Source organism: Eleutherodactylus coqui, chromosome 2 (assembly GCF_035609145.1).
Source record: "Eleutherodactylus coqui strain aEleCoq1 chromosome 2, aEleCoq1.hap1, whole genome shotgun sequence".
NCBI lineage: Eukaryota > Metazoa > Chordata > Amphibia > Anura > Eleutherodactylidae > Eleutherodactylus > Eleutherodactylus coqui.
The window spans coordinates 13293826-13313609 of NC_089838.1; the positions used below are offsets into that span (position 1 = coordinate 13293826).

Below are 19784 nucleotides of genomic sequence, written 5' to 3' on the forward strand. Positions count from 1 at the left end.
GTAAACGTTGGCCATGGTTTCACTTTAGGTAGAATAGCTGATGTAATTAGTCTGATGTAATTTGTGTTATTTGTCCTTCCCAGACTGGCATCAGTATGATGATGTGTGCCTTAAGAAGAATGACGGCTTAATACAAAAATTTCTGAATTATTTAAAAGATGAAAACAAATCCATCTGTGATACAAAAAGGAAGGCGGGTGAAATCATGCTCGGCAGCATTTACAGCATCCTTGCGACCTGCGATGGGATCAATCTGTCCAGCTTCTTTCAACAACTGAAGCAATTTCATTTTGTGGCTTCAGAGTCTCTTTTATATGGGAATAGACCAATGAAATGGAGCGGTCAGGAAAATGTCAAAGACAAGGTATTTATAGTTGTCATTATTCTTATCTATCGCATATCATTAAATGCCGTGCAGTGACAAACTAAAGCCCTATTTACACACACAGATGATCGATCACAATTTGTCCGAAACTGACTGTTTTGAAGCGATCATTTTTCATTAGCTACTAATGGGCTAAGCAGCCCTTTAGTAGCTAACTAGCTTCATTTGCATGTATTTAGAGAACAGTGGGTGGTCTGTTCTCTAAATACATCACTAGCGTTCTTCAGTTGGACAGCTGCTGAAAGAATCTTATCAGCGCTGCCTGCGAAGAACTCAGTGTGCGGTCCTTCTTATCGGTCCTGATGGATTTTAGGCTGAGCTGAACTCAACGGTGGACGAAAAGTACACGGTAAGCGCGCGATGGGCGCACATTTACAAGCAATGATTATCACTCAAAAGATGGCTTTTGAGCGATAATCGTTGTGTGTAAAAGGGCCTTTACAATGCTCTGCGCCTTCCGCCATCAGCTAAAGGTCACCAATAATGTTCATAGTTAGCAGTGTTGGCTATGGAAAGAGCATAGAGGGTTTGGTGTCCAAAGAAAAAAAAAATGACCACAGTTCTGACCAGTTTATTCTTCCTCTTAATATTTTTTTAATCATCTGTACATGTATCTGTATAATTAATGTTTTTGTGGGATGATGATGATTTCTGCCTTGCAGATGCAACATTTAATGATGAATTTGCTCAATAAAATCTGTGACCCCTTCACTAATGAAGATACGCAGCAGGAAACGGATCCACGGCTGAGCAGAATAATCGCCGGATTAATTTGTGTTCAGATTGTTTCGACATTTGGCATTCATGTTGATAAACAGCATTTAATAAAAATCTGCCATGTCCTGTGTTTGGATGAAATGCCAAGAGAAAAACTGATCGGTGAACTTCAGAATGCCAAGACTCTGTTCACTAAGCTCCCGGAGTAAGTTCTTGTTTCTTGAGCTGTTTAGTGACGAGCTACGTATATATGTCCATAAGGCTTCTTTCACACGAGCACATATTGTCCGGTCGTTTTCATAGCCCAACGATATACACTACGTTGTAATTGAAAGATTTGGTGAACGGGTGCACAAATCAAACGTTTGTGTCCCCGTTTATATGGCCTGGTGAGCCCGGCGCAAATGTGCCCAGCTCACCACGCTATCGCCCACTTCCCCTCCCTCCCGGCCTTTTTAACGCCTCACAAATACGCTCATGTGATCTGATGCATTGGAATCCAATGCATCAGATCACAGCGCATATCGGCCGGCCGATATGCGCTCATGTGAAAGAAGCCTAAAACTGCAAAGTTTCCCTGCAGCTGCGGACAAAAGTAAATAAGGAATGTAGCACTTAGGCTGTATTTACACAGGCGATAATGCTGGAATTCTGTGGAATGGCGAGACACACAGAACTCGCACATTAAAAAAAATCTCCTTCAGCGGTGCGATTCACATGAGCGATTCCTTTTCTTTCTTGCTCTCACTGATGCTGTGATTTTTGTTTTACACTATGTCTCTAATTTCGCATGAGGCTCACGCTCACAGAGGTTTGATATCGTCACGTTCATATTGATTGATGTAAAAAATTAACCCACACAGCGCATGCCGTGAAAAAATTTAAAAAACATATTTTGCCTCACAGAAAAAACTAAATAGAAAGCGCACAAAAATTGGTATCGTACTGAGGCCCCCGAATTAATATAACTTTATACCATATGCTAAACATAAGATGGGGCCGTTAATAAGGGTTTAATGACTGCTACTTAGAATCCCTTATAAGAGCACACTTTTGCAAATCAGGTGTTTTCAATCTGATTCACCTTATCAAGGGCTTTATTAGTTGCATTAAGGCCCATTTAGACACAACGATTATCGCTTGAAATTTGCTCAAAAGACACCTTTTGAGTGATAATCGTTGTGTGCATTTACATGGCAAGATGATCACTCAAAATTCACTCAAACAGCAGTTTGTGTGACAGCTTTGAGCGTTCACTTTGCATAAATGTGTAAATGAAGGCTCATGCTGTATGCAGAAGACAAGCAGCTCCATGAACACAGCTGGAGTTCTTCATACTAGGGCTGTGTTCTCTGAGCGGGATACCAGCTGAAACAATAGTATCAGCGGTATCCTGCTGAGAACTCGGTGTGCAGCTGAAAGAATGTTGAACGACTTTTGCACGAAAACTGCACGATGTCAGTGCAGTTAGACCCAACGATTCTCGCTCAAAAGATGGCTTTGAGTGATTTTCGAGCGACAATTGTTGGGTCTAAATGGGCCTTTTGAGCTTAATATAAAATACATCTAATCCCTGGACTGCCTAGAGCTTTGCTAAAACAAGAGAGTAGACAGGGGGTCATAAACCCTGAAGTGACTGCAAAAAGAACCTGCAGCAAGACTTGGTGGCAGCAGCGCTCGGCTTTCTGTCTGCACAGTTAGGCGCGTACTAATGCTGCTCCGTACTCTGCTGCCCGGCATCCACTGTACATCCCCTTCATGGGATTTATCAAGATGCTCAGACAAGCCAGTTGGATTCCAGCTCTCCTTTTTATACCTTTTTAGTATAGTCCTTTCCTATCTCAACCATTCTACTACCTTTTGAACATCTCATTTTTTTTCCTGTGTGTTGTGTATAACGGTGTTTCCCACCTCCAGTCCTCAGGGACCACCAACAGGTCATGTTTTCAGGATATCCTACAGTAAGAACACCTGTGGCAATGTCTGAGGACCGACAGTAATTACATCACCTGTGCAACACTGAGGAGATCCTGAGGACTGGAGTTGGGGAACACTGGTCCATAGTACATTAAGCACTCCTACTTCATTGTAAAAGTAACTTCCTTGCAGGGAATTATTTTCTACTAGAGGATTTGTCTCTGATAACTTCATCTTCTTCCTCTCTGCTCCCTTAAATACTCTGATTGCTGCACTTTCATTTACTTTTGCATTGCAGAACACGTGAATCACTGCAGCGGCTGTGCCAGCGATGTATTGATGAACATGTAGAAGAGTGGATATGGGTCCTACCAGTCCAGCATACATTTTCTCATGTATCCAACACATCTATGTCAAATCAAGAAGATGTCTGGGCTGGTTTTGAAGGCCTAGAATATGATAAAGGAGATAAAAGGTAAGGATATATAAAAAAAAATGTTTGTAATATAATATACTTAAAACTACAAAAACAGCCATTCGTGGATATATAGAGCATGTAATCTCACAATGTCGCAGGCTACAAAACATCACTCGTGGAAGAACACTTAGGAAAGCATGGGCTCCACATACATGCGACTTGTAGCACTGTCGCAAAGCAAGAAAATCGCACAATAAAGTCACCTGTGTGGATGCGGCTTCACATACATGCGTTTTGTAGCGATGATTTTGTAGCCCGTGTGAAAGAGGCCTTAATTCTTAATGAGATTCAACATGTGTGGGACCTCCCAATCAGCTGCAGTGACTTCTGGGGGTTTACTAACAATGAGGGTAACTGTGTAGGGGAAGTCCTACGGTTAGGGCTACATAGTATCATTGGCTGCGACATACTATCGCACAACCAAAGATCGCAATATCGCCAGGCAACATCGACACCTAATATAAGTCAATGCAGTCGTGTCGCAACCCGCAAGTTACTGCTGCTGACAATCGCAACAAATGGTCTCTTGCTATTGTAGGTCAAGCTGACTTTGGAGTCTCAACACAACTACATTCACTCCTATTAGTAGGTCACTCAGCAGGGCCGTAGTGTGATCTTCTATGGTGTGTCATGGCCAAAGTTATCACGTAGCCCTAGTCTTAAAATGACGCACCCGTGTTGGGAGATACTTTGACTAATTCAGGCCATCTTCTTTCTTAAGTTCCAAAGATGTTCTTAAAAAGATGATTAAAAGGAAGTATTTACTTCAGTCACACCCAGCGGTGATCCAATCGTGGCTGTGTTTAATACCACTTGACCAGCTGGTGCCATTTTTAGAAGAATGTCCAGTACCAGATCTGGCTGTTTTCAAGGCGTGTTACTTCAAAATTCAAAGTGGTGGTTATTCAGTAACAGAGGTTAGTATATCACTCATCGTTATGTAAATGTTATTTAGTTACTATTTAATGGTTGGGTTACTATTACAGTTTTATTTGTTTCAAAATGAGTACCACATGATGTGTTTTGTTAATGACGCATACGGCTGCAATCAAAATGATTCAACCACCATTGCAAGTTAGGTTTATTTGCAGAACTTGCAAACTTTCAGCTGTTTGCAAAAGACAATCAAACGGGAACGATTTAAAAAGCTCAACAAAACTTATATAACAAGTTGTTTCTCCAAATCAAACACACAGTGCCACTCTTGGGCCCAATGTCCACAGACAACTTTGAATTCCGGGCACCCGCGCAGACAAGCCGCAATTCAAGCTGCTCATAGGGAGACATGGGCGCCCGCAGCTGAATTTAAGCATGCGGATTTGATTTGCGGACCTTTTTGCTCCATTTTCTGTGGCTCCTGCACGGACGGCTTCCATTAAAGTCAATAGAAGCCATCCGATCAGCAGCCCATCTGCAATTGAATTGTGGAGGGGCCACGGAAAGCAGGAGATTTGAAAAAAAATTCTACTGCGCAAGTGCGCTGGTGCACCTGCCCACATCAGCAAGAAGACCCACACAGATACGTAGGGTTGCTAGCCGCGGGCAGGATCGCACTCTGCTGCAGGTTCCCGCATGCAGAATTCAACCTGCCTGTGGACATTGGGCTTTAAAGTGGTTCTGTCATTAAGAAAGAAAAATTATATACTTGCCTATTCCTCCCCTATCATTCTACTCACCAGATCTTCACCTCCCCTATCTTCTTTTGTCTCCTGCAGTCTGGGAGGAGGGGGGGGGGGGGGTCACCTCACCTCCAGCTGGCTGATTCATCTCTTTCCTGTACATTGGCTGTCAGTCTCCTTCCTGCCAGCCAATGTACGTTACGTTACAACTCACAGGCCAGCAGGGAGAGTGCTGAGCTACTGCAGAGACTGTTCATGCGATCTGTCTCTGAAGGAGATCAGAATTACTTTCTAGGCAGTGAATGCTACAGCACAGGGATGTGACCTTCATTGACCCGTCTGGAAGAGAATGCGAGGAATGCAGCCTTCATAACAAGCCGGTCGGCGTGTGGTGAGCTGTCTCAGGGCACTGCAGAAGCTCAACCAGGAGAATATGTGGGACTGATGGGGAAGAAATAGGTGAGTATAGAATTATTATTTATTTTTTATTTTCTAATGACAAAATCCCTTTAATCGTTCGCGTGATTCAATGTTCCCTGTAAGAGCGAACTTGGACTGTCATTGTTGATTGCATGTTAGAAATATGGCTAATTCAAGAAAGGAGTCTAAAAAGTTAAAAGAATAAATAAATAAATAATTGTGCAAACCAGGAAAAGGATACAAAGAAAATAGCAAAGGCACTGAATCTTAGAAGCCGTTCCCAGTTCAAAGTTAACCGTTAAAGGGATCCTCTGGTTTTAGATACGGTAACTAAAATTAAAGCCCTGTGTGAATGAGAAATTGTACAACTTTCTGCTACATTCTGTTTACCAACGAATTAGAATACAGTTATTTACATTTAACCAGAAAACCTGTTCCTAGTTGGTCCTCATCCTGCTTAGAAGTGGATCCACTGTATAGTCTGGGCAGTACTCTGGATACAATACATGTTGCACTTCAATGGAGACCTAAATGCAATCTGAAGCTAGCTTGACTTCATTGTTCTTGTTTCTTTTTCAGGAAATCGAAGAGGTTTTAAGAAAAATACTCCAGATTATAGAAAAACAAGGAAAGTAAGTCAGTACAGTTGGCATTAATAAAAAAAAAATGAGGGAGCCACTTGGGCCTTTTTAATGGGTATTCCCATTGCAGCCATGTACAGAATATCCATAGGAAATGCCATAAATGCCTGATTGGCGCAGACACCCTCTCTGCAGGTCACAGCTGTCTATGGAACGAGATGCCCCCAATTGTATCCCACTCACTCTGTCCTGCTGACCACCCTGGCTCTGGGAAATAGGTTCACAGAAACCCCTGTGCTCTGCTGCTACCGTCACTCTCATAGAAGTGAGCAGGAGCTATGTAAGCCATGGACCACAGCAAGCTAGCCTGGGTGTAGCAGTAAGTAAATTGGGTTGGGGGTCTCTGATTCTATAGATAGAATGAGAGAGCCATCTCTGGAACTCTAATCCATCAGACATTTATGATATCACCTGTGAATTTGCCTAAAATGTCTGCAATGAGAATACTCCTCTGTTGGCTATATTCACATGGGCCAGCGTGATATTGGGAATATTCTTCACTCGGATGCGAGGCAATTTTCACTCAAAAAAACGACTCGTATCGCTTCTGTGAAATAGCGACCCTCAGGCGCATGTATCGCATGCATAGAGAACGCAAATGTATCCAATTGATTTCAAAGGGGAACATTGCATCACAGCCACATGCAAATGCTGTGCAATGTCTTTTGAGGTTCCATTGAAAACCATGGGCGAAGCGTTCCGTGGGATCGACCATGCTGCGATTTTTATCCTTGCAGCATCACTCTTGCAGTGCACAAAACCCGCGGAAGGTTCTCCCCCATGTGAATAAGCCCTTTAGGGTACGTTCACATTTAGCAGAATTGGTGCCCAAAATCTGCGTCAAATTCCATGTCCAAAGCCTGCATCATTGGTGTAAATTTTGATGTGGATTCACAGCAGACTTCACCGCTTCAATTAAAAGGGTCAAATCTGCTACGTATCTGCACCGATTACGTGACATGTGAACGCACCTTTAGGCCTTAGTCACACGGGCGTTTTTTCCCGTGATTGGCGGATCGCATGACGAATGCGCATTCGCAAATCGCGTGACCGGGGCCCAAAAATCGCCTGAAAAATCTGCTCCTAGCCGCGTTTCATTAGAAACGGGCCCGGAGCTGTCCAGCACATTGAATTCAATGGAGCCGGCAATACAGCCGGCTCCATTGAAAGCAATGCGCTGCGGGCGAGCGCTGGATGAATTGTCGGGAAGGGCTTAAATATATAAGCCCTTCCCTGCAATTCATCCAGAAATGTGTTAAAATAAAAAAAAAAAAGTATACTCACCTTTCCGCTGCAGCCGGAGTCCAGCCGCGGGCGCCGGCAGTTCTCCTGAACTGCTTCTCTGTACTATTCAGCTGCCGGGGCTTTAAAATCCCCGCCTGCTGAATGAGCTGCCTCTGATTGGTCACAGCCTGACCAATCAGAGGCAGCTCTCACTCACACACCTATTCATGAATTCATGAATGAGTGAGTGAGTGCTGCCTCTGATTGGCTCAGCGCAGGGCCAATCAGCGGCAGCTCTCAGCTGTCATTCAGCTGAGAGCTGCCCCTGATTGGTCCCGCTGAGCCAATGAGAGGCAGCAGTCACTCACCCATTCATGAATTCATGAATGGGTGTGTGAGTGAGAGCTGCCTCTGATTGGTCAGGCTGTGACCAATCAGAGGCAGCTCATTCAGCAGGCGGGGATTTTAAAGCCCCAGCGGCTGAATAGTACAGAGATGCAGTTCAGGAGAACTGCCGGCGGCCGCGGCTGGACTCCGGCTGCAGTGGAAAGGTGAGTATATATTTTTTTTAAATTTTAACACATTTCTGGATGAATTGCAGGGAAGGGCTTATATATTTAAGCCCTTCCCGACAATTCATCCCGCGATCGCCGGCAGCCCATTGCTTTCAATGGAGCCGGCTGTATTGCGGGCTCCATTGAATTCAATGGGCAAACATCGTTCTTCTCTGCCACAGCTGTTACAGCTGTGGCAGAGAAGAATGACTTGTCTTCTATATGTTCTCAATGGGGTCGGCGCTGCTGCCGCCGGCCCCATTGAGCACATTTAGAGAAGAGAACAGGAATCGCAGATCGCAAATAGGTGCGATCTGCGATTTCTGTTCTCTAATTTATCGGACGAGCGCATAAAAAGTGCTCATGTGTCCGATACCATTGCAAAGCAATGGTTTTATAAAATCGCCGGACGCATGCGCATGCGCAAATCGCGCGAAAAACTGCCCGTCTGACTAAGCCCTCAGGGTAGTCCCACTCATGTATATATGTTTAAACTTAATTTTTGTCATGAAAGACGATGATAGTATAGGATACAACGTGTATCAATGATTAGAGACGATTTCTGCATCCTGTAAAGACTTTTATGTGAATGATGAATTTCAGGACTGAAAGATCCTAGAATGGTAGAGTTGGAAGGGACCTCCAGAGTCATCGGGTCCAACCCCCTGCTCAGTGCAGGATTTACTAAATCATCCCAGACAGATATTTGTCCAGCCTTTGTTTGAACACTTCCATTGAAGGAGAACTCACCACCACCCATGGTAACCTGTTCCACTCATTCATTACCCTCTGTGCCAGAAAGTTTTTTCTAATATCTAATCTGTCTCTCCTCCCTTTCAGTTTCTTCCCATTGCTTCTAGTCTTTCCTTGTGCAGATGAGAATAGGGCTGATCCCTCTGCACTGTGACAGTCCTTCAGATATTTGTAGACCGCTATTAAGTCTCCTCTCAGCCTTCTCTTCTGCAAGCTAAACATTCCCAGATCCTTTAACCGTTCCTCATGGGACATGATTTGCAGACCGCTCACCATCTTTGTAACTCTTCTCTGAACTTGCTCCAGTTTGTCAATGTCTTTTTTAAAGTGGGGTGCCCAGAACTGGACCCAGTATTCTAGATGAGGTCTGACTAAAGAAGAGTAGAGGGGGATAATGACCTCACGTGATCTAGACTCTATGCTTCTCTTAATACATCCCAGAATTGTGTTTGCCTTTTTGGCTGCTGCATCACATTGCTGACTCATGTTCAGTCTATGATCTATTAGTATACCCAAGTCTTTTTCATATGTGCTGCTTAGCCCAATTCCCCCCATTCTGTATTTTCTCGATACTACAATACTGTGGTCATTTATTTTTTCTTTATAATGGATCTAGCATATAAGAGATTGAAGTGGAAAAAAATCCAGTTCCCATTTGTTAGGAATTTATACAGAGGAATGTGCTCTATATTTATGTTTTTTTGTTTTTTTTTTGCGACCCTCTGGAGGCCCTTGGAGATGGATTCATTCCAGAAGTGTTGTAGAGCCAGTCTTGACCTGCACCGCATTATCCTTGGTGATGGATGGCTGAAGAAGCGTCCGGAGTTAGTAGCCCTGTCTGCAGAGATTATTTTATCTATACTGAGATTCGCAGGTTTGTCGGTAAGTGTGGTTTGTTGGGGCATTTCATGTCTAAGTGACAAGTCTTTTGGTTCCACTATTTGAATTAATAAACTGTATTGCTGTAATTATTTTCTTATCGCGCCTTAGAACGGAAGCGATGGAAAGGAATCCTTGCAACCTGAAACAGAAAAATGGTTGGACGACGCGATATTGCTAACGAAGAAATGGCTTGAAGATATGTATGGGCACAAATTTAGCAATCGTGCTACTGGAGAAAAAGCATTTTCTCATGAACTACAGGTAACATCTTTTAATGTTCTTGTTTTTGATGTCTGTATTTTGGTGTTGAGTACAGATGAACGCCGCGACTCATTACAATTATGTCCAGCCAATTAGACAAAATAATCTAATGTCCAGCTGTATACCTCCGGCGATTATCAGGACCCTGTGGGTCATGGGCTTTATTTAAGAGTGCTATTATTTTCAGTTTTGTTTTTTTCTAGCTATATCTTTTATTGTAATTTTCTAATAAATTGCATGAAAATGCTGAATAAAAAAGCCACCTGTAAAACTTTTCTTTTCACAAGCAACAGAAAATCCCTATTCCCCACAATGGTGTCTTGCTTCCTTGCTTCTTATCACCATTCGCCTGCTATGATTCCAGAGGAACATGGTAAAACTGTACTAAAAGGATCTGAAGCACATGATGAGATTCTTGCAAGGAGCATTCAGTATAATAAAGCCAGGGGTTAGTGAAGGAGATTCCTAAGTTACTATATTATATACACTGTGAGGCCTTAGTCAGACGGGCGTTTTTTGCGCATGCACATGCGTCCGGCGATTTTATAAAACCATTGCTTTGCAATGGTATCGGACACATGAGTGCTTTTTATGCGCTCGTCCGATAAATTAGAGAACAGAAATCGCAGATCGCACCTATCTGCGATCTGCGATTCCTGTTCTCTTCTCTATATGCGCTCAATGGGGCCGGCGGCAGCAGCGCCGACCCCATTGAAAACATATAGTAGACAAATCATTCTTCTCTGCCACAGCTGTAACAGCTGTGGCAGAGAAGAACGATGTTTGCCCATTGAAAGCAATGGGCTGCCGGCGATCGTGGGATGAATTGTCGGGAAGAGCTTAAATATATAAGCCCTTCCCTGCAATTCATCCAGAAATGTGTAAAAAAAAATATATATATATACTCACCTTGTCCCGGCAGACGGAGTTCAGCCGCGGCCGGCGGCAGTCCTCCTGAACTGCTCTCTATAGTATTCAGCAGCAGGGGATTTAAAATCCCCGCCTGCTGAATGAGCTGCCTCGGATTGGTCACAGCCTGACCAATCAGAGGCAGCTCTCACTCACACGCATTAATGAATTCAAATCGCGGCAAAAAACGCCAGTGTGACTAAGGCCTGAAAATGTAAGAAAAAGACCTATAAGGAATGTCAGAAGATAGATATACAGAAAGCTTTATTAAGGAAACCTTAACAACACTTAAAATCAGGAACTACACATCACTAGAAATACATGTGTATATAAGTACATAGCAGCCAAGAGGGTAAAGTACAGGCCAATGGTGAGAATCATACGTGGTCATGTGCACAGATAACATTTTATTTCAAGTACATAACAAAATCTCAACGAGCCCAAAATATTACCCAAACATAATGGTGGGGATGCGTCAGTCTGAATGATACATCGGATGTTTTAGGGTATACTCAATCAAAAACGCTCTTGCCATAAGCATCAACCAGGAATTGGATCCCTTTTAAATATAATTTTTTTTTTCATTTTCAATTTTCGTTTATTTTAGTTCAGCAGTTACATTACAATATAATGGTAGCGTGACTTAAAGGAGTTGTCCGGCCACACAGGGTAAAAATTTTTATAATGCTGCTGCTTTCCTTTCAGTAAGGATAGTAACACACAGCATACAGGGGCTCAAACCGGCCGGCAGATCAGCTGCAATGTCAGTTTCTTACCTTAGATTCTGATCTTCACTGCAGCTTTCAAAGATGGCGCCTCTGTGCTGCCTTCTCACATGCTCTGCGTTCTCCCTCCTCTGTGTGCGCGCTCCCGATGGTAGTAAAAGACATGAAAAGGCAGGATTTCCCTCAGCTCACGTCCTAGCCCCGCCCACAACACGCCCACCTCTATTGAACTGCTCTACAGTCTTTCCCTGCCCAGGCCCCGCCCCCTGCTAAAGTAAAGTAAAACATTTCCCCACACACACATCCCCTCATAGTGCCCCTCTCACAATGACCCCCCCCCCCCCACTTCTGTCAGCCGGGTCCATGCACACACACACACATCACTGCACCCCCACCTGCACACATCCATCCATCCATCCATTCCTCCATCTCTCCCTCTTCACACACCCCCCCTTCCCCCGGGACTTCTGACAGCCTGTCTCCAGACACCACGAACACACACATCACTGCACCCCCCCCCTCTCCCCTTCCACATACCTTTCAAGTCCCGATGGTGTCTCCTTGGCTCTTCTCCAAGCAGCAGCGGCAGGCAGACACTCACTCCGCTCTGGTATATGAAACCAGGAAGTGAGTGTACTGCGCATGCGCCGACCGGCGGCGCGCGTCCCCTGCAAAGATTAGGGAAAGAGCGCGGTCCCGGCGGAAGAGCGAAGGACTGCGCATGCGCGGAGGGGAAGAGACGCGTTCCCGCGCCGACGAGGGCTGCTGCCGGCCCGACAAGAAATGCAGACGATTTCTTGTCGTAACCTGGGACGACCGAGGGTCAACACAGGGGGGGGCACCCCTTCAGGTAAGTCCAAAACTTCTGTTTGCTTCATTTTCCATGCACAATGTATATTACAAAGTGCATGGAAATGGGCAAACAGAAGTAATGAGACCTAATGTTTCTGGCCGGACAACCCCTTTAACTCTTTCCAATTCAATTTGTTTTCAGATTTTCCTAGTGGGTTTACTCTTTTTCTGCCGTTAGAACAGGGCTATGGTAAATGCTGGCTAAAGCCAGTACTGCATGAGGTGACACGTTGGATAGGCTCTGACACCAGAGAGGCTGGCAATATACAGTAAGAGAACCCCGACGGACGTCTCCAACATCGGAGCTGTACAGCCTTAAATCATAATGTCTTCACAGGTCACACAGTGGATTGGAAAGGGTTAATACAAGTGTCAAACAAATACTTTTATATACAAACAGTTTGTCAACGAATAACAAATCCCTTTCAGTCATTGTCTACTAGAATATTTCTTTAAGGTCCCTGTCCACGGGTGTTGCGGTAGCCGCCCGGAAGCAGGAGCCAGCAGACGGATCTCCGCGGTGAGCCTATCTGACAGATAGGCTCACTGCAGAGAATCGTGGCAATTAGCAGCATGTTGCGATTTGCCTGCCGCAAGCGGAGAATCACTATGATTCTCCGCTCGTGGACAGGTGGGTTGTGCTTTCCATAGCAACTCTATGGAAAGCGTGCACTGCGTTCCCCGCGGATGATTATCGCCGCTGGGAATGCAGTGCAAGAACACCCGTGGACAGGCAGCTTAAGTGTTAGGGGATTTCTGGATATTTAGTGGCCTGGCCAGGGTCTCTTACATATCCTTATAGGAAACGGGGGTGGGGAGGAAGGCAGAGGGGAGGGGGGGAGGGTCCCATCTTTCACGGAGTTACCACCCAAAACATAGTGTGCAGAGTAATATAGAAATATCTCACATCAAGATTTATGAGTAAATTAAGGATCGGTCGCGTTGAGAGGGCAGAATATAATTCACCCATGGGTTCCAGACTCTCCGAAAAGCCTTGTGGCGGTCTAACAATATTGAAGTTAGTTTTTCATTTATTAGATAGCAGTTTAATCTTTGTTTTACGTCAAAAAAATCCAAAGAAGCCTTTCACCAGGACTAGGCTATTGTTTATTTCATGGGTAAAAAAAAAGAAAGGGATTAGTCTCTGGGAATTTATAGAGATATTTGTTATGTGTTTATTTAGTAGAGCTTCCCAAGGATTTTTTCAAATGTTACAGCCTGTTTATGCACTCTGTTGATCCAACTCTGAACTTGGGTTATGCATGTCTAGTCTGTAGTGTCTCTCACCTTTTCTGAGGACGGTCTGGACACTTGTAGTCCTTGTCTGCATTATCTTCCCTTTTGACAGGTGCGGCCTCCAGACATCTGATGTTTTATGTGTGTGTTAGATGGGTGATGCCGGACACTGTTTCCCTGTATGTCAGTTTTATGTCTGACCCTTTCCCCTTGGTGTAAGGACACCTGTGCTAGCCATAGTTTATCTGTATGCATGTGAGCTCTGAGTGGAGTTTCTCTGTTGCCCTAGGATTTTACTTTCATGCCTGATGTGTGGTGTGTGTCTGTGCAGGTGGCCGAACAGTGTTGAGTTCATTGGGTCTGTGCAGTTGCCAGACAAGGTGTATGAACAGTCCTGTTCTGTGTTGCATGCAATCCCTAGTGTGTTTGTGTGAACAGCGACATGCTCAGTGTTTGTGTAGGTTTCCAGACATCAGGTGTAAACAGTCCTATTCTGTGAGTTGGTGTGAACTGTGTCCTGTCATGCTTTGGATCGATTGCCATCCAGGGATAGGTAGGTTCCTAGGTTCAAGCGCAGGGGCGTCCTTATCGGGACGATCACTCTGCTTGCAGGCAGGTTTTCACATAGTTGTTGTCTTGTTAGAGTAAGGCTATGTTGTGTCTGCCCGTAAGACTAGTTTGCAATCCTATCTTGGTGTTCAGTATGCATTTTGTGTGTGCTTATGATGTTTTGTGTGAACTATTAAAGTTTTATATTTAAAGGGATCTAATTCCTAGTTATTGCTTATGGTAAGAGCGTTTTTGATTATAATAGGACTGGATTGGATTCTGAGCCTTTCCCCCCCCTTTTCTGCCCTTTTAGTTTATATGACCTTAATAAACTGATCACGCTATCTAAAAATTCAACAATTTATTAGAAAAAATGAAATGAAAGTAAATATAAAGACCATCTAATACGGATAAACTGCAAACAATGTTACCACATAGAAATATAATTCCATAAACAGTTAGTATTGGTGACTGGTCACAAGCAGCACTACTCCATAGTACCAATAAGGCAGGACCAAATAGTTAAATGCACGCTGTAGTAGGAGTCCGGATCCAACAACTCCAAATAGACAGCAAGCAGAATTAAACAAGGTCCCCAGCAGCATTAGTGGATACAAATAAAACCAAAGCTTTTATTCTTCCATTGTAAATGAAGCTGCAACGTTTTGATCTATGGTCAAGCATATCTGGCATATAGACTACACCTCCTATACATAGCAGCAACATTAAAATCAAACATAAAACAGTTGATAGACAACAAATACCTTATCAACACGTGTAACGCTCGTCCATGGCTACCGGAGACTGCAGCGTCTGGCATAGTTTACGGCGCATGCGCGGGAGAATCTAAGTCCCGCGGGATTAGGATAACAACAACGTCATCTCCATCAATGTAGTTAATGCGCATGCGTAGCAATGTAATAGACACGAGACTTGAGAGACTATATCAGCACATGGCTAATCTGCTTACATTGAATATGTAACTCAGTGCTCATGCGCAAGACCTAAAGGGTTATCAAAGCGGTGACTATGCACCAGTACCATAAAAGACAGAGAAATGCAAGTGAACATAGATAGCACTGTATATACATGTATGTGCAATCAGATAATGTATCAGTATTGCCCGAACTAGTGTATATATATTAAAGACACAAATAGGTTTACATAACACACCAATACTGATATATTATCTGATTGCACATAAATGTATATATAGTGCTATCCACGTTCTCTTGCATGTGCGCTGTCTTTTATGGTACCAGTGCATAGTGCACTGGCCAAGCATGCAGAGTCAGCACGCCATTCATTTCAAAGGGGCTTGTGGAAATACCGGAGCGGGTGCTACTTGGGTATCTCCACAGCTCCATTACAAATAAGTGGAGTGCTGGTGCAGGATTTATGCAGTGCTGTGCGGTTTTGTATATGTTGGGTGGTCTCTCCAACATACACAAGACCACAATGGCATTTGAGAAAGATATGGAATGACATGGGAAGAATTCCCCCACTGGAAAACATTGTCCAGTGTGGAGATGGAAAAATGTCAATATGACAAATAACACTTAAGCACTGGCTGCAGTTTAAGTAGTACTATGTTGCGGAATTTTAAGAAACTGCTGACTGAGGGCCTTGAAGGATTATCCGAGGACAATGTGTTGCACAAAGGCTTGCTCAGCTTACAGCAGTAAAATCACAGAATACTTTTTCTTTTCCGTGCTCCCTGACTGCTGCCATCCTACTGACTCTCTGGTTCCTGCTGCACTTTACTTCTGGGAGGGGAGTGATGATGATTGAATGCTGGGACACATGAGCGCTGCAGATATTCACAGGGAGCCAGTGATTGGCTGCAGTAGTCACATGGTCCTCTTGGCGGAGACGTCATCACTGACTCCCTTCATCCAGTAGTGAAAACCAGCGGGGACCTGAGAACTGGTAAGATCGTTCATGGTGTGCAGAACAACAATTAAAAATGAGAAGATTGAGATGGATATTATATTAACCCTTTGCAGACACAATATAGTTTCTGTGATGTTTTTTTTTTTTCTTGGATCATATTACAAATTGTTCCTTGCATCCAGGATGCCGTAACAGGGGCCTATGCTTGTAAGTTCTCATTACTTTATTTATTTATTTGTTTTTGGTTCCATGAATTGAACCAGCTTAAGATAATTTACCAAATGAGTTACCATAAATACTCGAGTATTAGCCACCCCGAGTATAAGCCGAGTCAATAAGTTTCACCACAAAAAAAACTGGTAAAACTTATTGCTTCGAGTATAAGCCTAGCTATACTCAAGTATATACTAGGCAAAGAAAAAATGCAATACTCACCTCCCAGCGGCGTCTGTGTCCCCAGCACGATGGTCTTCCCGGCGGTGCGGCAAGCTGCTTGAGAATTCTCCCCGCTGTCATCTCCCTGCTCGGCTTTGAATTCCCCCGCCGTCAGCACTGTGTAAGTAAGCGCTGTGATTGGATCGAGCGCCAGCCAATCACAGCTGCTGCTCGATAAACCAATCAGCTATTCAGTGATGTCATCCACTGAATGGCTGTAAATGATCAAGCACCAGCTGTTATTGGCTGGCGCTCGATCCATTCACAGCACTTACCTACACAGCGCTGATGGCGGGGGAATTTAAAGCTGAGCAGGGGATAATTCTCAAGCAGCTTGCTGCACCGCTGGGGAGACCATCGCACCAGGGACACAGACGCAGGCTGGGAGGTGAGTATTGCGGGGTTTTTTGTTGTTGTTTTTTTACCTCACTTGAGTATAAGCCGATGGGGGCTTTTTCAGCATAAAAAAATGTGCTGAAAAACTAGGCTTATACTCGAGTATATATGGTACTTTTTTTTTTTCTAGGCGTGGAATGCCATTATTAAGGCTGGTGAAAATGCAACTCAGAAGTGGAAAGACTCTCTTCTATCACTATTCTGCAGAAAAATTAAGCAGGTAACTAATAAAATGCTTTAAAGGCTGTGGGGTGGACACATTTCTATCATGGTTTTTATTGATCTGTATGTACGGTATTTTTTATTTTGACCATTTAACAACCTATGACAGATTTATCAGTCATGGGTCACTAAGGTGGGTATGGAGCAAGCCCGGAAGCCAGGTCTGCTCCATGCCAGCTATCAACTCTTTCATACAGCTGATATCAAATTCAATGCTGATGGCGACATCTAATTACTTGCCAGATGATGGCCCCTCTGGTGCCCCGCTCAATCTCACAGTAATATCATCACAGAGTGCAGATAGGTTGCCATGGCAACCTGGGACCTTGCGAGGCCTGCCATCGATTTTAGCCTCCTAAAGAGATTGCTTCATCAAAGTAACCAAATATATAGGGCACTGGAGGATGTACATGCTCACCTCTGTTCCATTCACTTTAGTTGGACTGCCAGTGGTTCCATCGAAATGAATTGAGTGAAGGAGTTCCTGCGCAACCACCACTAGTATTTGTTGAGGCAGCTTTCTTAATATCCATCTCTCAAAACAGGGCCTTGTGTGCCATTTCTCCACATTCCTATTCATTTCCGCGTGCCCCCTGCGCAGTGTTCTCCTCAAGGTTCTTTACCCTTCCTTCCAAGCCTCAGTCTGCATCCCTATTCAATGCTGGGACCTGTGGTACCGCATGTGTGGTTTTTCACTGAGCTTTACTAGGCCATCTGCTCTGGTCGGGATAAGCTCTGCCTGGTGGATAGCTTCTCTTATTTCTGCCCGCTCTACAGAACCTCAAGTTGCAGGCCTATCGCAGTCACATCATGTCTGACCCTAGGGCAGAAGGCTTCAGACAGACCAGAGCCACACACTTCATGTGCTCGCACTGTAATACCAAATTTTCATATGGACAGTCTGAACTATTCTGCACTAAGTGCCATCCACCGTGACGGGCTACCAGCGATCCATCTGCCCTCCACCCTAATACAGTTGGCTGCCAAACCGGAATGGGCACACTCAGTAGTGGGCTGTCCTGGACTTTACTAAAGTGTCCAAGGAAATCATTGATGTGCTAAAGAAGTCTTGCCCTCAGCCACTACTGTACGTGTCTGATATAGATGACGACTCCACTAATGACCCCTCCCGTGAAAGATTCAGAAAGTAGTTTAGGCCATCTCACTTGCAACAAGTGCACATCCTGCTCCAGGATGTGCTCTGAGCTTTCTTCTATAGAAAATTTCCATTCTGAAGGTGAGCTGTCAAAGTCCTTCTCAAATTCCGACATGGAAGAGGAACAGTCATCCAAGCTATCCTCTCTAGTCGATGGTTTAATAGTCTCCATGAAGGATGCTATTCAGATCTCAACAATGATCTGCCCGCCTAAACATTCTGCGTGAACTATTTGGCAATAGCATGAGTCGTGCGTGTGCTTGTTCAAAGAGAATCGGTTCATGTAAAAGGGGCATTAGACTGGGCCGCTGTAAGAAGGTTGCAACAATCATTCCTTTTTATGGTCGTTTTTTTATTACATTTTTAGTTAGCCATATTAGAGTTTTTTAAATTTTTCATATATGGGGAGCCGCACTTGCTCTTACAACTGTCAGGGCTGGTTAGGAACGGAAGACTGGAAGTCCCTACAATGAACCCTCTCCCCTGTCCCTACCTACTTGCCCCCCTGGGCTAAACCCCAGGGCAACAACTACTCTGCACTGAAGGGATCCCGGGGACAGGGACAGGAGAGACCAACTAACCAGAAGGACAGAATATAACAAAATCCAAGTTAGAACTAAGAGAGGCAAGCTCAAGGTCAGAGCAAACCGTGTCAGAAGACTGGAACAAGCAACCTGAGCAGGTGTTAGCTGGAGAACATTAGCAAACACTGGCAGGGACTGACAGTGTTTGCGGGGCTAAATACCCCAAACCCCGCCTAAGTCAGGGCAGAGCCTGGTGACGTGCTGGCTGGTAGTGCATGAAGTGCATCCCTCCTCCGGCCGAGGCCCCACCAGGCAGAGACGCGGACCCCACGCCTGACACCGACCCGGACGTCAACCACCCCAGGCGACCCCAGGGTGACACCACCACGGCCACCAATGACCCCGGGCAAACTGCCATGCCCGCACCGCGCACCACCACCGGTGACCGTAAGTCTCCTCTTGACAGTACCCCTCTCTCACCGGGGGCCTCCGGACCCCCGATCCCGGTCGACGGCTTATGTGGATGAGATCTATGAAAAGGGCGTACCAGCTGCGGGGCGTTCACATCTCTGGCAGGAACCCATGAACGCTCTTCCGGTCCAAACCCCTTCCACGAAACCAAATACTGGATAGAACCCCGCCACTTTTTGGAATCTAAAATTCTATCGATTTCATACTACATCTCGCCCTGAACCAGGCTGGGCGGTGGGGGACCGGAGTTGGGAAACACAGGAGGGATGTATTTCTTCAGCAAAGATTTATGAAAAACTTTATGAATTCTCCATAACTGAAAAACGGTCAACTACCAGTCATATTACCGAATACCCTTGAGAAACGGGTAAGTCGGTAATCAAATCCATGGTCTAGATGGAATAGGCAGTGGCAGTATGGGCCCCTCAGGGCGTCTTAGACTCTTCCTACGCGCACAGGTGGTACAGGCCTCCACAAAACACCTGACATCCCAGGCCATCCGCGGCCACCAGTACGAATGTCTGCATAATTCTAATGTACTATGGATTCCCGGGTGACCCGCTAA

At 44.7% G+C, this 19784-nt stretch overlaps 1 protein-coding gene across 1 annotated transcript in view; it reads left to right on the forward strand.

Annotated features, from left to right (window-relative positions):
- The first annotated feature begins 4240 nt into the window (after positions 1-4240).
- LOC136611105 (E3 ubiquitin-protein ligase RNF213-like) overlaps positions 4241-19784 on the forward strand; it is a 228127-nt gene continuing 212583 nt past the window's right edge. Inside the window, exons 1-5 of the mRNA XM_066590378.1 lie at positions 4241-4414; positions 6116-6168; positions 9437-9590; positions 9699-9851; positions 16977-17066. Of these exons, the coding sequence (XP_066446475.1) occupies positions 4241-4414; positions 6116-6168; positions 9437-9590; positions 9699-9851; positions 16977-17066 (624 nt within the window). The remainder of the gene's footprint in view (positions 4415-6115; positions 6169-9436; positions 9591-9698; positions 9852-16976; positions 17067-19784) is intronic.